The following is an 18874-nucleotide window of genomic DNA, read 5'->3' on the forward strand; positions in this document are numbered from 1 at the left end:
GAGACTCACTCCACCGTGGTATTATATTGGAGTACTACTGAAAATGGTTATGTTCATCTATAAACTCTTGCGGTGCTGCAAAGGATATCGTTTTGATAGTCTGGTAATTAATTTGTAGGTCTTGTTTAACGGGATGTCTTATTTTCTTGAATAGGAAAACAGTTGTAAAATAATTCAAATAAAAATAATAAAATAAAATAATCAAAATTAGCCAAACTTTAATGTTGTATTAATTTCATTTAGGACAACAATTATGACATTAAAAAAAATCAATAGATTATGAATGAGTCTTCTACCATCCATGTAAAAACAAAGCTACAGGGGGTGCGGTCTTTCCTGTAGCCGAGAACGGAAGCGGAAATTCGGCCATCTCCTCGTACATTCAAGCTACAACAGGGTCAGTACACACTTGATTTGTTTTTTTATTTTGGTCTGTTGTCAGTATTTTTTGGCGTTTCGGCTTGTGATTTGAACGTGTATATCAAACACTGTCCCACAGCAGGACGTGTCCTTGATTAAAGCTTGTACAGTCTAGCAATCATGTTGCGAACTCTCTAGCAGCAGCTAGCTAGCTAACTGCTAGCTTAGTAGCTGGCTAATCTTTTCTAGCAGCAGCAGCAAGTGATTTCTTTATCAGTGAAGCTGGCAGGTAAACTAACCGCCCCTTCCTAGTGTGTAGTGATTCACGGTTGTGTGGAGAATATCACCTTTAATTTCTCGTTTGTTTGTCTGCCAACTCGTAGAAAAACACTCTACACCCTTCTGTACCTCTGTCTACACTTTACTCAGACTTTACCCAAACCTCTGGTGTCAAAGTGCTAGCTAACTGTTTCGAAAGGTGTGAGAATGGAAGAGTTTGCCGGCTGAGTGGATAATAAGCTAACAGTTAAATGACATGTAGGACAATGTTTATTGCCTTTCAGCTTAAGTAATTGCGCGTAAACTTGTCTTTCGCATACATATTTTTCTGACACAGATAATGCTCACAATGCTTTTGGTAACAGTGTTGTTTAATGTCATGGTCCCCACTCTGTCTAACACTAAGTTAACGCTTGCTGGAGAGCTAGCACTGTCAGTTGACAGACTGCTTGCTTAACGTTAAATGGGTAACGGTTGTTAAGTTATCAGTGTGCCAGCTAACTGGGTGTGGATAACGTCAAGTGTATACAAGTGACAGGAGGACTAAGTAAGCTCAGGTTTGGGATCATTACTACATTTCCGAAGGGAGATTGGACCTGTATGGTAAAAATGTGTTCAGCCACTGTGGAGATATCAATGTCTAAAGTCCAGAAAACTTTGCCTGAACATTTTAGGGCGTAGAGTTTAGCATCAGTAAGCAGTAGGTGGGGGATTTCACCATATTGCCCCAGTGAAACATACATTGAACATTTGAAGGGATGACAAATATTGCTGAGTAAATGATACCTTTCAGGATATTGGGCTAGGGAAGACAGATACCTAAATACTCTCCCTCTTTTAGGTTATGCAGGCCTGGTTGGCACTTTATGTAAATCTATATTATTGTAATGCAAGTGTAACAGCGATTTGTTTGTACTGGATCATTAGCCTATAACGTATTATTAACATGTGTTAGCTCAACCTAGCACTCATCTAAGTGGGGCTTCTGTTGGTCTGAAGGCAAGGCAAGTTTATTCAGCCCATTTCAGCAACAGGAGTACAGGACAGTTCAAAGTGTTTCACATAACCCCACATAAAAAGAACACACAAATTGAGCTGCAGAACAGAACTCAAAAAGTTAAACAAGCTATAATATGAAAATACAGGTATAACATACAGATGTTCCAGTGCATTGAAATAAATTAATACTTATATGATTAGATAGGGGCAAAAAGACAAGTCTTTAGCCTTTATGTATGCAATGAATGTTGCAGCGGACCTAGAGTTTTCTGGTATTTTCTTCTTTTACTTAATTTCTTCCTTAAATATATTGTATACTTCTTCTTCAAGCCTGTCAGAGGTTACATGATTGGGCATTGAAACCCATATGTAAAGCAGAGAAGACAATTCAAAGTAGAAGATAATGTGATTGTGTTTTTCTGAACAACGACATATACAGTTAGTTACTGAAACCTTCTTTAGTATTAGAGATTGTGGAGATATTTGATACAACCTGAGATACAAAGGGCGTATTATTTGGCCCCTTATCAACGATTAGTTAGTGTTTGAACTTTGATACGGAGCTTCAGGAGTCTCTGTCCTGGCTTTTGCAATAGCTGCATTAGATTCAGTTGTGCAATGTGGTCTCATATTTGTCCGACCTACAAATCTAAACACAGACAATCTATATGTTTCAGGCTTATTTAAAACACTTGTACAAGTATACACCAAAGTTGTGTTTGGTTCACCATTGGTTTACCAAAGTATATTTAAACCTGAACATATGCATATCTTCCCTAAATGTGTTATTCCTGTTGTTAAGTTACTATGTAACTTTTGTATATGTGGGTGTTTAAAACAGTCTATAGGCATAGAGACAGCTAGAGTGTATTTAAGAATGTAAGATAAGAAGTACATTATTATTTAAATTGCTATCAACAAAACAACAGAAAGGTATGAATTGTTTTCATGCCCATCAGATTGCATGGTGTTAAGGTCAGATTGGTGTTAAGGTCAGTCTGCATACTTCCCTCTTGAGGAATATATACTTGTACGCAGGAAGGTCTGTTTGAGGCTAGGGAAATGGGAAGAGAAGCATAGTTTCTTGGTTTCCAATTCCCACCATTGCTCATTTACTTTTTCAGGGAATATTGATGCAGTGGGTGGGTTGAACTCTTCGTCTTCTTTAGCCCAAAAGATGTTGCATTCCTGCTGCCTTTAGTTCTTGAGATATGGGAGTTGAGGGAGTGGTCTTTGAAAGTTATCTTTAATGTATTTAGCTGAACTTGCTCAAACTGCTCCTCCTGTGTGTGCTTTTAAAGAGTACAACATGTCTAAACTCAAGCTCTGATATAATTAGGGTTCATTCTTTTAAAGAGGCAGAAGAATAACTGGATAATGACTATATTTCATTTGATTTGTATTACAGGGTAGATAATGTTTGAAGTTAGCTCTTAAAAAATACATGTATAGCTTTTATATAAATTGGCACTAAAATCATGCCTGTAGGTGAATTGGTTACTCAGTGTCTTTGTGTCATGACCCGAAATGATAATGTATTTGGTGAGAAAATGCAGATTGCTGCAATGAAAGGATGCATCTGGTCAGCAACAGTGTTTCAGCCTGCTGCGTAAGCAATCAAATTCAAACAATGCTCAGTAGGTAGTGGTACAGTGGGATTTTGTATTGTGCCATGAAATCATTCTTTGCATTCCTTTACACGACCAGTATCCGACAGGATGGTTTTATAATGTTTTTGTCAAATTGAGACCGTCCCAGTGGAATGGCATAACAGAAGCCATGATTTGATTTCATCAGACAGTGTTTTCAATTGTTAATCACATGTTTTGCTGATAACATGATCACCATATACTCCGCCTCTAATAAATGGCTGACATCAGTAAAAAAAAGTTTCCGTTCTGTATGAACTTGTTACAGGTTCAAGTTTAATTTCCGAGATGCCCTGCATGCTTATTTGCATGCCATCTTGGAGCTGTACAAATATTACGATATTTCTATGACATTTTTGTCTTTACCAACACTGTTGTTGTGACTTCAATCTGTCTAATGATAAGGAATATAATTACCTGAAATGAAGTAAATGGATCCTGTTATCATCTAGCATACCTAAGATTTCCAATTTCAATATGTTTGTTCACAAATACAATATTTATTTAGTGCTTGAACTTGTGAACTTCATGTCCTAATCCTAAAGCTTGCGGCTTCTTGTGAGTCCTAATGCTGCAATTCAGGTTTGGCAACTGATGTTATTTAAGTGTAAGGAACAACACACGTTTTCCCCTTCCTGTGACTTAATGGCAATCACTCTTATTCTTTGGAGAATAAAAAAGGGTTTTATGACTTGACTTACTAAACAAGATAAAGTATATAACTAGTATGATGTATCTCTGACTATTAGCCATGTGTGGTTCAGCAACAAGTCCTGTGATTTAGTAGCTGAATATCTGCTTTGTCCTGATGTTTTCTAATGCTTTCTTTGGAGTTAGACCTAGCATAACGTTACAGCTTGTTCTAGTCTGTTTGCTGGGACATAGTAATAATCTCTCATTATGTGTGGGTTCTTTTTTAATGATAATCTCAATCTTGCTCCTTAGTTTTCATCTCCCTACGGCCCAAGGTTTTGGGACCAAATGTTGTCACAGGAAGAAAAAGGCAAACTGAGACATAGCACTCCGTGAATGAGTGGCTCACAGTCACAAGCCAGAAAAACGAAAAGAAAGCAAGAGGAGAGCCCCTCATTCTGCATCCTTCTTGTGTAACAGGTGTGCATGACGCTCGCTCTCTCACTTCCTCTGTTGACACCAGCAGTCACATGGTTTCAGATGTATCTGCTATAGACACCCTCTTTCACACTCTGATTGTTCTTCTCAAGGACGACCACCTTTTATCCAGACTCTTGTACTTGCATACATCCTCTCCAGTCTTTCTGACTCTTTCTCTTCTTGCCCTCTTTTTTGAAAGTAGAATTTACTCTTTTAATTAAACCCATTTTTCTCCTTGCAATAAGAGTCCTCTTTGCCCTTTGTTGCTGTTCGCTTTTATTACCTATATTTTACAACCCCTCTCTGTTCTCCATTTGCAGTTCAGATTGCAGCAGGACTCGGCGGCCAGACCGTTGCCATGTCGACCTCATCGCTACGGCGACAAGTAAAGAACATCGTCCACAACTATTCAGAGGCTGAAATCAAGGTTGTCTCTCTTTCTGCTTATCTGGTCTTCTTCTTTCTCACACCCACATCCCCCATATGTCCATTGCTGAAATGTAATCTGTTTATCTCTACAGCACATGTGACTTCATATAGCTGCTGACGAGCAAAGCTACATGCCCCCTCTTTCCAGTTATTATTCATAATATTAGCTAACGTAATCATATATCCGTTCATTAGTCTGCCTCTTTCCGGCTTGTGTCGTGACTGAGTTTGTATTGATACTCAGAACACTGTGGACCATTGTCCCAAACTGTTACAAGGTATTCGCTCAATATGATTCTTATCACGACAGTTCGGATAGAGGATGATTGGAAGTTTGTCCCTTGCTGTTTTTCCGTGCTGCAGGTTAGAGAGGCGACGTCCAATGACCCCTGGGGCCCCAGCAGCTCTCTGATGTCAGAGATTGCTGATCTGACCTACAATGTTGTGGCCTTCTCGGAAATCATGAGCATGGTGTGGAAGCGCCTCAATGACCACGGCAAGAACTGGAGACATGTGTACAAGGTTTGTGTTTGTTTGGGCTGTTTGGTATAATTGTGTGGCAATATGTCACCAGTACATATACCATAATATACACACATTATTGGTTTTCGCATTGTTTGAATGTAGAATAGATGATATTTTGGCAATAGGATGTCCACTTTATGTTTTCCTTCAATACAATTTGGTTTTGAATTTTGCCACACTACATTTATCATTGATGATGCAGAATGACGATGATTTTGAAGTGTCTTAAATAATAATAATAATAATTATTATTATTTATATAGCACTTTTCATACAACACATGCAGCTCAAAGTGCTTTATAAAATGAAACATCACCAGTTAAAAACAAACAACAATAAATTCCCCTCAGATTATTTGTTAAGAACTTTAAAGGTACATGCAGCAAAATATAACATTTTATCAGGTTAATAGACACAAGGAGGTAAAATGTATGATAATAAAAATAAAATAAATAATGCTTTCTCTCTGACAGATAAGACACAAGACAACTGGGTCGATGCAACAATATAAAATATGAATACATCTCAATTAACTACTCACTACAGAGTTTACTCTGTAGTGAGTAGTTAATTGAGAGTTTACTCTGTAGTGAGTAGTTAATTGAGATGTATTCATATTTTGAGTATTCACCATTGAGTGTTAACTGTATGATAATTCAATGAGTAAGCTGGAGACTGATTTCAGGCCCGTTCCAAATATTTTTGGTTTTATGAAATGTATGAGTTATTTAGAATTTTGTTATTAGTACTAATGGTGTGTGTTAACTTACACACTGAAAGCATGGGCATGTATGTTTAATCTAAAAAAGGGAATTAAAGTCCCTTTTCTACAATTGGTCAATTGGTTGTGATTTTGTTTCCACCAGGCTATGACTCTTATGGAGTACCTGATCAAGACGGGTTCAGAACGTGTTGCTCAACAGTGCCGAGAGAACATATACGCAGTCCAGACCCTCAAGGATTTCCAGTTTATAGACAGAGACGGCAAAGACCAGGTACACAAGCGCACCCACGCCCACAAAGCTGCATAGATAGTTGAAGTGATTAGTGAGTAAGTTCCACCTTTGTGGAATGCAGACATGCTTTTCCAAACATGCCGCTTTCATGTGTTTCTGACCTCCTATGCAAACAAAGCCAGCCATTCAAGATTTTTATGGGAAGTTGGTAAATAAAACCTTAAACTAACAAACTAACAAGCTTTAACACTAATTCTGAGGTGTACAGCTGTATGGTTATGTAAAAACAATACACTTAGTTTGCAGGATATAATTGTTTGCTTATGTCTTTTTTCCAGGGGGTAAATGTTAGAGAGAAAGCCAAACAGCTGGTGACACTGCTAAAAGATGAAGAGAGACTAAGAGAGGAAAGGATCCACGCCCTCAAAACCAAAGAGAAGATGGCACAAACCTCCAGTGGTGAGATTGGTACTTAAAATAGATTGTCTTTAAAGATTTAACCAATGCTCAAAGTGAAAGTGTTACACTGAAAGAAGGCCTTTAGCTCTGATAAGTTGATAACCTTACACAAGCTCTCATTCATGCATATTCTGGTTTGTCTCTGTTGCAGCCTCCTCAGCTCCCTCAGCACCCAGCTTGGGAGGCAGCCTGTCAGCGGGCTCCCACTCTGGGGGGGCCGACCCTGAGCAGGCGTGGCCCCAGAGCACTGGAGAGGAAGATCTGCAACTCCAGCTGGCTCTGGCCATGAGTAAAGAAGAGGCAGAGCAGGTAACACAAAGCAGCATATTCAGGGCAGACACAGCTCAGTTAGAGCCCTCTGAGATAAGGATTCAAGCATTACTGTGACTAACACCAGCAGAGTTTGCAGTTTGTACTGTTTGTTTCAGCACTTGTGTACACATAGGGATGTATTACCCATACTATTCACTACACACACACCTAGCTTTGCTCTCACCATGTACTGCCTGACCTCCCCCAGACTAACAAGGACCCTCTGGAGGACGCAGAGCTCAGCTATGCTATCACGCTCAGCAAAGATGCGCAACAAAAGGTCAGGGGGCAGAGCCAGCTGACTGGGGGCCCAGTCACATACTATCTGTCTTTCTGTCAATTGGAATTTCTGAATTACACATCAAGTATTGATCAATTAACAAAACTAATTTCTGCTCATATTTGTCATGTGTCATTTTCTTCAAAATTTCAGTCAAATTCCTTTTACATTCTGCAAAACTATAAAAGAATCAGCTCCCAAAGATTTGATTATCTCCAATCTCTTTTGTTGAATATGCATGGCATTGGCAAATATTTCTCTGAATTAACTTACTGAATTAAACACTGAGTGGTTTGATCACTCTTTCCTCTCCTTCACCCTCTCTGATAGCATGCTTTCGATCATAGTCTTGTCTTTGAATGCACTCTTTACCTAAACTGTTACACCTGTCTCCTGCTGTTGTAACTTGCTTGTACCATGTTGACTGAGTTAAACATTTGTTAACCTTTTTTACGCTAGTGGGTAGAGTCCTGCACTTACCGCACCATTGGTGTAATCTAAAACTAAAGCAGGGTCTTATAAGGATAACACTATATGTCACAAGTGGCATTAAGCATAAGACTTGCTCCGTTATATAGCAGACACTGTTCTTCATGGATAAATCCCTGTGTCACTCCTTGCTACTAGGTGATAGAAAAAAAGGTTGGGAACGTCCTGTGGCGATCTGCAAGATTTGTGTTGGTTGATCTAGGCGTTTTTATTTGATGTACTCCAGGTAGGCTGGATGTCAAAGTGGCTTGACTGGGCAATGCTAAAAGACGACTTCCTGTTCTTTATGCACAGCATTTTAAGCAAGTTATCCACAAACAGCATGAAGGAATTAAAACCAACCAATAGTTTCTGCGAAGTATTCAAAATGACAACTTGTCAACAAGCAAATTAACTACGGCTGTCTTTGTCTTTCCCCCTTAAGTGGTTCAGTCAACTCAGTATATATAATATATCAATTATAGCCTATCCTTGTCTAAACCTTTCCAGACAGTTTATCTGTACTCAATTTTATTTCAGGTTGTCTATTGACAGCAGTCCTGGATAACTTTATTTCATGTGTGAAACAAGCATGTGTCTGATCTGATTGTGTTTTGCTGAAATACCGTGAGAATCAGACAAAATAGCAAACTCTACTAATTCAAGGATTGGGTGATTCGCCTTCATTTCCTTTCGCTGTAGATGGTGATCAAACGTTTTCACTTCCAATCCCACTAATTCATCTTTGGAATCTTAAACTGATCTTAATTCTGTAAATGTGGTGTGCTTTCTAAGGTTGTGTGTCTCAGGTAGCTGACATCACAGTGTGTGTGATTGGCAGGAAGAGCGACTGCGCAGAGGAGACGACCTGAGACTGCAGATGGCCCTGGAGGAGAGCAGGAGGGAAAAGAAGAAACCGGAGGAGGTGTGTGTTCAAAGTGTCTCTACGTCTCTCACTCTCCTGACATTACCTCCTCTATCTGTGTCTCTCTCAGTCCCCCCAAATGATTGTAACTGTTGTGTTAATGGTGGTTTAGACCGTCCCTTGAGGTTATCCCCCTTAGATTAAGTACCGTAATTTTCGGACTATAAGCCGCGCCTTTTTTCCCATTTTTCGACCCTGCGGCTTATGTAACGGTGCGGCTAATCTATGGATTTTTAAAGCTAACGGCCACTAGGGGACCTCCTAAATCTGGATGTTACAGGTTACAGTCCACCACCTTTAACTCTATGGGCTCTATGGCCGGTCCGCGCCCCCCACCTTTAAGCGGCGGGCTCCAGCAGGAAAAGCTGGAGGCCGGAAAAGAGTGAGACAGGTAGCGCGCAAAAGTAAAAGTGGAACCGAGAGTGGTACGAGAGACAGAACGAGAGCAAGACAGACAGACATTACGAGAGCTGCATGTCGACTGTCGGTCTATCATCCCAAGTTGGCAGTTTGGAAAAAAAGGTAGGATTTCGAGGTCACCTCCCATTTCTCTCCTATTATTCGGTCGGATGGGGTTGTTATCTTCTCCGTGTTTTCCCCACTCTCTTCTCTTGTCCGAGGACCAACTTCTGGTTGTCGGTGTCAGGGTCCAGGAACTCATCTTTGTTCTCTCCTCATATGTTTTACGACCAAATCTGTGTCTTTTCCCTCTTACCTAAATGCGTACGAGAACGAAAAGGAGGTAATGTGCGACTTTCGGGTACATACTCATCGATTACTGGCTCGTACCACCTGTACTGATGTAATGTCCGTCATTATCTTCTTCCTTTACCCTGCTCCTCCTCATTTCCAACTCCTCCAGAGTGTAGGACACAAGGTAGGTCTCGTCCCTGTCGCGAGAGAAGACTTATGAGCGGTTCTCTCAACTGGTAAAGGTCAATTGGACGCCTCACTGATGTACTACAACAACGAATGGGACTTGAGGCGGGTGCCCAAGGGCTACAACCAATTGCAAACTGCAGAAGAGGGGTCCACAGGTCCCCCCTCCCGATATACACCTCGAAGGGGGGTGGGGGTCCCCAGGGTCTCCGAACATCCCCTACACCCACTGCATTAGGGGGTACCCAGGGACGTTCCCTCGACGTGGGTTCCTGGACTCCGGTCGTCCCCGTTCTTAGCTCCCCACCTCCGGCTCCCCAGGCGTCTCCGAGTTTCCCGGGGGCCGTCGTGGGGCGCCGTGGGGGTCCCGCAGCTCGGACGTGGAGTCGGGAGGTGTCTCTCGGACACGGCTCCTTATTAGAATAGCTAATTACGAGGGATTTCGACCAACAAGTCTTTCTTTAGATTCCTGTTGGTTTTTTTTTTTTTTTTAAAAAAGGTTTGGCTGGTCTACATCTCCAAATTACTGGCTCCCTTAAAGTGTTTTTGCCGTCCTTCAGTTTTCCCTTCTCTCTTGACGTCCACCGAGTTTATGGTGGCGAAGTATGGTTGACTGGCAATTAAAAAGCCTGATATTCCCGACGTGGAACTTATATTCGGCGTCGTCGATTTTAACTTACTAGACATATATATTGGCGTTGACCCTTGATATTGGGGCGTCCACAAATTACAAATTAATGGTATACATCTCCCAAAACACGGTGTCTCCCATGGACAACAGCCCTTCTCTCACCGACAAACTCCCTTTCGGAGGGTAAATAATTGTAAAGTTGTTTTGTTCACGTGTAGTACGTATTGGCATAGTTCGACAATGGTAAATCACGTTATCATGATGTTCTTTGTACATGACACGGACACATTTGACATGACATAGTGTATCGCAAAGGGTTCTGTGTGTTTGAAGTTGAAAGTTTTGGGAATTTGACACGCTGAGGGTCGTGTGCCCCATGCCGTCACTAGATGTCGTCGCAAAAGTTGGTCACATGCACCCCCTTNAAAAAGGTGACGGTGAACCTACTATCTGCTGTCAGCTGTCACGTTAGTGGGACTGCAGAGGTTAAAGGAGAGAAGCAACAGTGTTGGAACCCAGCCCAGCTTCCTGCTCCCTCTTTATTGTGTATGTACCTGTAAGGTGTTGTGTTAACCCTCCCCTCCCCTGCGTCTCCTCCCCTCCCCTGTAGCTGTGACCCCCCCCAGTGCCGATCCCTGGGGCCCCCCGGTGCCACCCAGCACATCCTCCTCGGGGGGGCCCGTAGACCCCTGGGCAGGTGAAGGGGCTCTCCCTGCCTCTGACCTTATAACCTCCGACATCTGGAGTGGCACCGCCCTACACACAAACGGCACAGGTACATTCACGCTTAAAGCTACACCGACTCTCAAACACTGAGGTGTGGGCACAGGGACTCCACACAGATTTATAACTGCATGCACACTACAGTTGTCTTGTCCTACATTTCATCCTCCTCTAGTGTCTGTTATATAATCTGTGGTTATATTATAAGGAAAGAAAGACTTTGCTTGTATCCTGGTTTACTGTTTCTGTCCTCCTCAGGAGACCCGGAGCGACGGGGGTCCCCGGCAATAGGCTGTAACAGCACAGGCTCTCCGGTGCCCTTTGACCTGTCATCTCTTGGTTCTTCACTTCCTGTTCGTAAGACTCCCGAGTCCTTCCTCGGCCCCAACGCAGCGCTGGTGGATCTCGACTCTCTCTTGTCATCTAAACCCAAACCCAAACAGCCACCGCCCCCTTCCATCTCTTCCTCTTCAGCGCACAACCCCTTCCTCCAGAACACAGGTTAGTTACAGCTATCGTCTATATCTGTGTATAACCTGAGAAGACAGACAGACAGACAGACAGACAGACAGACAGACAGACAGACAGACAGACAGACAGACAGACAGACAGACAGACAGACAGACAGACAGACACACACTCTAACCCTGTTCATGGAAAGTGCATTTTGAGATAGCCTTCTTGGTAACACAAAACTTACATATTCAGTCACTAAAATTGAGAAAAGTTCATTTCAAACTATTCCACATTTAGCTATTTGGTTATTAAAATCCAAATCTATCATATAAAATGGTTGCGGATTAAATATGATTAGATTATTATATTAACTGGCATGTGTTGAAAAATATAAAAACCTGGCATGGATTGAAAAGGTATCTGAAAAAGTGTTGAACAAAGTGTAATGGCAGGTATGAAGTGATCCTGATGTGTTCCGGTCCTGTCTGACCTCTGACCTCAGGCTCATCTCCTGCTCCTGGCATGGCAGTGACTCCAGGCAGCACCATTTCCAGTCGGGGGGTTTCTCCAATACCTGCCTGCTCCAACCCGTTTGGCGTGGCCCCCCCCATGAGCTCCATCTCACCTCAGCCCTCCTCACTTGGCCTGAGCCTCCGCTCCAGTCCTGTGCCCCTCAACCCCATGCTGAGCATGATGCAACCAGGAATGGGCATGGGGCCAATGACTGTGGGTATGGGGGCTCCAGGGATGGGCATGGGCATGATGCAGGCCAGCCCCATGGGCATGCCCTTCAGCGGCCTCTCGCCTATGGCCCCCCCAGGCTCGGTTTTTATGGGGCACGGAGGCGGACCACCTCCTCAGCTGATTTTGGGTGGGCCAAGTGGATCCGGAGTGATGGGGGCAGGAGGGTCAGTGGGAGGCGGAGGAACGACGGGAGCGAGCACCAACCCTTTCCTTCTTTGAGGAAGTGTCACCACTACTTTGCTCACCAGTTTCAACCTCCCCTGTCGTACCTGCTGCCCCCTTCACCCCCACCCCCTCAACACAGTTTGTGTCCAAAAAGAAAAATGTGTACATTTCTATATTTAAAGAAAAAAACTAAAAATTTAAAAATTATGTTTATCTTTTCCTTCAAAAGCATTATTTCATTTCAGAATAATTTTCCACATTTAGTTTCTTTCATTACAGTATGGGTTGTTTGTGGGCGGGAAATAGAGATCTATTTATTTTAGTTTTAATCCTGTGCCGTTCTGTAGCGTTCTTCATGTTGTGTTATTTTCAGTCCTGTCTTGAGATGAAGGTAAGTCTGTGAGCAGAGGCGTTTTCAGTAGTATCACTCTGTAATGTTACTGCACTGAGAGAGAGCTGGAGAGAGAGCAGACATAGCCACTAACAAACTGAGAAACTGTTGCACCTCTCTCTCTCAATAGAATGAAGATAAACACTGAATCACTAAAAGGAAAAATGTGCATGAAGGATGATTTTTAATTAACTCCAATACAGACTGGAAATCCTGCATTAGCATTTCAGGCACAATGTGGTCAAATTGTTTCAACTCTTTTACTTTTAATTTAATATTAAATGTAATTTATTTTGTTTCCAATTTTTGGGAACAAATTAACAAGAAAATCACACGATGATGCCATTTAAATCAAATGCTTATTTTTTCCCTTCATATTATTGGAGAAAACTAAAGAGAGCTCTGACCTCTGTGGTCTGATGGGCGAAGTGATGGGATGTTTGTTGAATGTGTGTGTTTGCAGCCAGGTGCGAATGAGAAAATGAATGCTCATTTGTGAGTATGCAATAGTGCAAATGCCTGTTTCTGTGTATATGTGTCAATATCTGTCTCCATTCTTATTTCAGTGACTCAGAAAGAAAGAAATGACATCCATTATTTTTGTTTTAAAAAATTGTCACTTGTATTAATACTATGTAATGTTGGGATTTCAGATGAGGTATAAGGGTCACACATTTCTCTGCCAATCATATTTCACTTTTTTGTTTGTTAATCAGAAGCATTAGTTTTTCCAATCACACATTTCATATGGGACCCCTGGTGTCCAGGTGTCCCAGAGCTACACTGTCCACCCGTTTCAGCCCTGTCTTCGGAGAGGGAGAGTACTGATGCTTCTTAAAAAAAAGACAATTATTTCAATGAATGAAAGAAAAAAACTTGGACTTGACGACATGCTCCATGCTGTTCTTTTAATTTAGTTTGAATTAATTGTTATTTTATATCAACAAGAAAAATATCTTTTATTGGGTAAGGTTGACTTTTGTGTGGTGATGACTGAACATTCACATTTGAAAAGTAAAATGGAAAAAAAATCAAAAGGAATTTACGAAATAAAACAAAAACACTTTATGTGTTTGGCTTGTTTCATGCTTGTTATGTGTTTATTGTTTATATCCAAGCATCCCATATGTATTTCATTTCTGCAGATAATTTGATAAGAATATATTTACAGTTTATTTTCTTTGGTGAACATGTTTTAAAAACTAAAATCCAACAGGAAAAAAAAGCCTGCAGAAGAAAAGCTAAACAAAAGTTAAAACAGCTATGTTAAGGTGAATAATTTGTACAACTATTTAACCTTAAAATACAGCATTCAGTTGAATGTGACACACTTGATCCCAAACTTGCTCTCAGAGAAGCTTCAAGATACAAAAGTAAGGCAGCCCCTGCATAGAGTTTAGTGGAGACGGCTGTAAAGACTAAAGAGCCACATTTCTCTGATAAGTTCTGTTTTAAACTGGAAGTCAGGCTCAACCTAGCAGAGAGTCCCAGTCAAAGTCGTCCTGGATCTCCTCACTGTTGCTGTGCAGATTCTTCAATGGAGGACGCTGTCGTGGTGTCATGGACTGAGGCTGCATCCCAGCTGAGACACAGAGAAACATGGACTTAGTTAGCACACAACAAACAGGAAGTGAAAACACTATTGTAAGGTCATTCCTATTTAAATAACTTCTCCTTTACCACTGACTGCATCTACCATTATGGGAAACAACTAAGAAATAGAGAAACAACATGTACAGAAATAGTTAAACTCATTTATAATTTATATAATGTATTTATTGAAGTTAAAAATTGGGAAAATGTACAGACATCAATTTAAACAAGCAAATCAAGTTGGAAATAAATATGAATGTTAATGAATCAAGTAACAATTAGAAAATATGTTCTAGTTCTGTGCACATTAGTTATCAAATTAACATGCACGTGTATTTGTATGTTTGTATTTCTTTCTTTTATATCAATTGTATAATTTATTGAGTTATTTACTTCGAAAAATATCTGAACCTATCCTTTCAAGCGCCATACAGAATTCCACTCAGTTACCACAAACATTTCAATGGAAACCCAATCGACCATGATGTCCAGTTCTTACCGGTTGTGTTTGCAGGTTGTGTGAGCTGAGGTCTTTGGCCCTGCATGTGCGGAGCCCTGCGGGGGGGCTGCACTCCACTGGCGGGGTGAACTATGGGAGAGTAAGGGAGGGGTGAGGGATGAGTGAGGCTGGCGAGGGTAGGAGGCGGATTGGAGGTGAATGGTGGGCCGTGTAGGGGGTGAGGACCCCCGAGGGCCAGGGGGGAGTTACTCCCAGAGGTAATCATGCCTTTCTGAGTGAAGAAGCGGTTCAGAGAGTCACAGAGGGACGTGAAGAGCGTCGGGTCCAGTGCCCAATCACAGAGCTCCGCCTGCCGCATGCCCTCCAGCAGGTCTGGGGACAGAATGGAAGAGAAAGTCTTTAATAAACAACAACAAAAGTTATTGAAAAAATGTTTAAATTATCCTCATATTCAGTTGTTTCACTATCTGCCAGCCATGAAGAGTTTATACATCAGCAGAAAAAGACAAACATCTTAATGGGTCAGTAAATCTGGCAGTTCACACAAACCAGATTTATTTTTATCTGCTGAGGTTTTGAGATATCCACAGTATCTCTGAGAATTGTATTCCACCACTGTACCATGTACACATTGTATTAGTGGTGTCACAACACAGCACCATTCCAGGCCGCAGTGAAGATGATATTCATTATTGAATAATCTGCAAATTATGCTTTTTGTAATTAATCAATTTGGATATTAAATAAAAAATAAATAGTAAAACATTTCAAAAGATAATTTCTAATGCCCAACAATATTCAGGTTACTATCGAATGACAAAATTAAACCATTAAATCCTCACATTTAAGAAGCTGGAAGCGAAGAACAATTGGTGTTTTTGCTAGGAAAAAATCAATTGACTGCATTATAACTGCCAATACATTGTCTGTTGCTTGACTAACTGGCTCCTCTCTTCCTTTGTCTATTACGAGAGAGTAGATGAATATCTCAAAACCTCAGCAGATTTGACACAAACAACCTCCAGAAGAGAAACAACATGTTATCAAGACTCTGGTGAACAGCACAGACCTGGGTGGCCAGTGAGGTCGATGTTGGCCCAGTCTAGACTGCTGGCAATGCGGAAGCTCTCCTTCAGAGAATCAGGGTTACTGAACCAGTCAGCTGGCACCGCTAAAGTGGAAGAGGGAAGGTAACTTTAGAAAGCACTGATTCTGCTTTTAATGCAATTCAAGCATGTCTGGGGTCGGTAAGTAAGGTCATGTTGAACTTACTGTATTGTGGAATGCGCTCAGTCTCAGGAGGGTGTGCAGCTAATGGAGGTGCTACATGAGGTGCTGCAGGTGGAGCTACATGTGGAGCTGCAGGTGGAGGTGCTGCTGCTGGTGGTGCAGGGTGAGGGGAAAATGGCAGCAGAGTTGGAGTGTGAAGTGGGGTAGTGTCGTTGTTCAGAGGAGCCAGTGGAGCAACATCCGCTGTAAATTGCATAAAAACAAGTCACTCATCCAAGCTGTTAATGTGTATAATGTGGGCTTAATCAATATTTGAGTTTCCATTTTGGCACAGAGGTCCTTTATCTGAAAAGCAAATGCTTAACTCCACATTACTGATTTTGCTGGTACAGCACTACTTAAATGAGGCATGATACAGATCATGTAAGCAGTACAAATATGACATATTGCAATCTTTATTTGTGGTTCGGAAATTGTAATATATATAACTATGTTGCACTTTTCAAGATGACTGTTCCAAAGTGCTGCATTAGACAGACATAGTACTCACACTGTGAGCCACCCCTGTCCCGCATGGTCTTGAAGATAGACTTGAAAGACGCATACAAGTCTGGCAAGATCATCTCGTCGAAGGTGAAAAGCAGCTGAGGCTCGGAGGAGTTCACTGAGACCACAGGAGCACCAGCAACAAATGAAGGGACCCCACACGCAGGGGAGTGAGGGGGGACGGACACAGTGCAAACAGGCACTGCGGTAGGAGCGCAGGTGAAAATGGGACCAGAAACTGAATTAGCAGGATAGGACAATGGGGCATTGGAGAAAGAATGAGCTGAAGGAGAAGACATATTGGCAGCAGATAAAGGAGGGGGGGTAAAAGTTGGTCCAGGTGGATGGTGAGGTGAAAAGGAATGGATAGAAGACATAGGGGCAGCAGGAGATGGATTATGGACAGAGTGAGAGGACACAGGACTTGGCATGTAGGGTGATGGTTGCTGTGAAGATAAAAGATTAGATCAGATGAAACGCTGAAACAACCCTGACTGTGATAAAGAAAGGTGAAAGTGATTCTACCTTGCATGGGGGAGGGGAAAGGGAGGCAAAGTGGGGAGGCTGCTGCTGGATGGCTCCCAGAGGCTCTGTGTTAAGAAGCTGGTGGTCTCTGTGTGAGGGTGGAGGTGGATGTTGATGAGGAGGTGGATGTTGATGAGGAGAAGCTCTGCTCTCCGCTTGTGTCCCTACAGGAACCTGAAACAGCACAGCGAGACGAAAGTGAAAGGGTGGTAAAAATATAAATTCCTGCAGGAAAGTAAAATAAAAAACAATTTTTTCACCTCAAGCCCTCACCTCAATAAACTGTAACTGAATGCTGACTAATCTCTCAACAATGTCAAGTTTTTCAATAGGCGCATTCTCTTCTATATAAAGTAGGTGAGTAAGTGATATTACAACATACCTCCTGCCTCTCCTCTTCCTCCTCTGGATAGGGACGTTTAGGCGCCCTCGCTTGATTCATCTCTGCAGGTCCATCCATTGTCCAATAGGAGCCCTGCCATTAACAAAACAAGTGCTCAGATTAACGCTCTTCCCTTCCTCCATCTCACATGATGCAGAATCAAAATGTGTCAGTATTCACCTTGCCGGGGTCACTCTGTGGTCGAGGAACTTTCCTGAAGCATTTATTAAGGGACAGATTATGCCGAATGGAGTTCTGTGAGGGAAACAAAATTATGAAGTCAGTCGTGCGTCAGCTGGAAATGCAAATAATATGGAAATTGGTAACATATCCCAAAACATCCCGAACCATAGTTATCACCATTCTAATATGAAGATAATTTGTTATTGTTCTACATTCAAGCTTACTTTCCAGCCGCGGCCAGCTCGGCTGTAGTAGGGGAAGGTGTCACTGATCCAGGTGTAGATGTCGTTCAAACTCAACTTCCTCTCAGGTGCAGCTGCTATTGCCATGGCGATTAGAGTGGCATAGCTGTGAGGGGGTTTCCCTTTGTAGTTAGAGTGGGAGGGGTCCGGCAGAGAGGGGAGGAAGTCTCCCCTCTCCCTCCCTCTGTCTTTCTTCTTGTCCCTCTCTCCTCCTCTCTCTCTCCCCGAGCGCAGGCTGCTGATTCCCAGCTGAGGCAGCCAGTCGATACTGGTGAGACTGGAGTTCAGTTCAGAGGACATGGTCTCTTTTTCTCTGTTTGGGTATGAAGGATCAGAAGAGAGCAATTTAACAACAATTCCCTTAACTTGGGACACTGTAGCTATAAACACAACACTGAGTAATGCTTTTACAGATTTCCCTCTGCCTGTGATGTAACACTGTCAACCGCTCTGTTCCTGTACTTCCACTCTGGAAGTTCCGACACTTTGCCCTGCTGTGGAAACTATCCACTCACAAGCAAATACATGAAAATGACTGCCTATAAGTGTGACAACTCCACATATACTTTCTATTTTGTGAGGAATAAGAATGACTTGCTTACCTCTGTTTGGTCACTCGAGGCCCAAGGCCTTAAAAAGTGTTAATATTTGATGTTGTCATCAGCTGTTCACAACTGCTGACAAACTGCTGTCCGTCCCTTCCTTCAGATCTCCCTCTTCAGCAAGTTGATCCCCACAAGGTCAGTCATGCCTTTGGTTGGTGAAAGTTTGTGTAACTTTGTAGAAATACATACAAAAAAAACTTATCGGAGAGCTTCCTTTTTCTTTCCCTCGCTCTCCTTCCCCTCCCTTTCTGGCTTTACCAGAATTACGTCACTCATCCCTCCCTCTTTGTGACCTCCCTCTTTGCGCCTCCCCTCTGTGAGCTGGTCCCTCCTCTTCAGACTCTCTAAGTTTACCAGGACTGCAA

General features: G+C 42.2%; 2 protein-coding genes across 3 annotated transcripts; one reads left to right on the top strand and one right to left on the bottom strand.

The window, feature by feature from the left end:
• Positions 1 to 320: 320 nt before the first annotated feature.
• Positions 321 to 13774, top strand: epn1a (epsin 1a). Its single transcript, XM_010788541.1, has 13 exons — positions 321 to 397; positions 4233 to 4400; positions 4721 to 4827; positions 5193 to 5351; positions 6221 to 6349; positions 6649 to 6778; positions 6921 to 7078; positions 7290 to 7361; positions 8671 to 8892; positions 9933 to 10026; positions 10875 to 11039; positions 11246 to 11488; positions 11946 to 13774. Exons 3-13 carry the CDS (start codon positions 4759 to 4761, stop codon positions 12404 to 12406), a joined length of 1902 nt encoding a protein of 633 aa, XP_010786843.1. The 5' UTR covers positions 321 to 397; positions 4233 to 4400; positions 4721 to 4758; the 3' UTR covers positions 12407 to 13774.
• On the bottom strand, positions 13677 to 18754 carry foxj2 (forkhead box J2). Of its 2 annotated transcripts, XM_010788461.1 has the most exons (11): positions 18507 to 18754; positions 17887 to 18217; positions 17660 to 17734; positions 17480 to 17572; positions 17098 to 17271; positions 16577 to 17018; positions 16069 to 16269; positions 15866 to 15967; positions 15064 to 15168; positions 14836 to 14925; positions 13677 to 14325 (listed from the first exon to the last, which is right to left on the bottom strand). In XM_010788461.1, exons 2-11 carry the CDS (start codon positions 18202 to 18204, stop codon positions 14213 to 14215), a joined length of 1713 nt encoding a protein of 570 aa, XP_010786763.1. In that variant the 5' UTR covers positions 18205 to 18217; positions 18507 to 18754; the 3' UTR covers positions 13677 to 14212. The 2 variants fall into 2 exon arrangements, with proteins under 2 accessions (XP_010786763.1, XP_010786762.1); XM_010788460.1 differs by having other exon boundaries at positions 14836 to 15168.
• Positions 18755 to 18874: the final 120 nt, after the last annotated feature.

The sequence above is a fragment of the Notothenia coriiceps genome, unplaced genomic scaffold, assembly GCF_000735185.1.
Source record: "Notothenia coriiceps isolate Sejong01 unplaced genomic scaffold, NC01 NC01_scaffold00031853, whole genome shotgun sequence".
NCBI classification, from domain to species: domain Eukaryota; kingdom Metazoa; phylum Chordata; class Actinopteri; order Perciformes; family Nototheniidae; genus Notothenia; species Notothenia coriiceps.

What these genes read in the sequence shown, in the direction of transcription:
- epn1a (XM_010788541.1), top strand. Translation starts at nt 4,759, where the DNA reads ATGTCGACCTCATCGCTACGGCGACAAGTAAAGAACATCGTCCACAAC. An exon ending in ATTCAGAGGCTGAAATCAAG is followed by an intron (nt 4,828 to 5,192) that starts GTTGTCTCTCTT and finishes TCCGTGCTGCAG; the next exon opens with GTTAGAGAGGCGACGTCCAA. An exon ending in GCAAAGATGCGCAACAAAAG is followed by an intron (nt 7,362 to 8,670) that starts GTCAGGGGGCAG and finishes TGTGATTGGCAG; the next exon opens with GAAGAGCGACTGCGCAGAGG.
- foxj2 (XM_010788460.1), bottom strand. Translation starts at nt 18,204, where the DNA reads ATGTCCTCTGAACTGAACTCCAGTCTCACCAGTATCGACTGGCTGCCT. An exon ending in CACAGAGTGACCCCGGCAAG is followed by an intron (nt 17,573 to 17,659) that starts GTGAATACTGAC and finishes TGTTAATGGCAG; the next exon opens with GGCTCCTATTGGACAATGGA. An exon ending in TGAGCGCATTCCACAATACA is followed by an intron (nt 15,968 to 16,068) that starts GTAAGTTCAACA and finishes CTTCCACTTTAG; the next exon opens with CGGTGCCAGCTGACTGGTTC.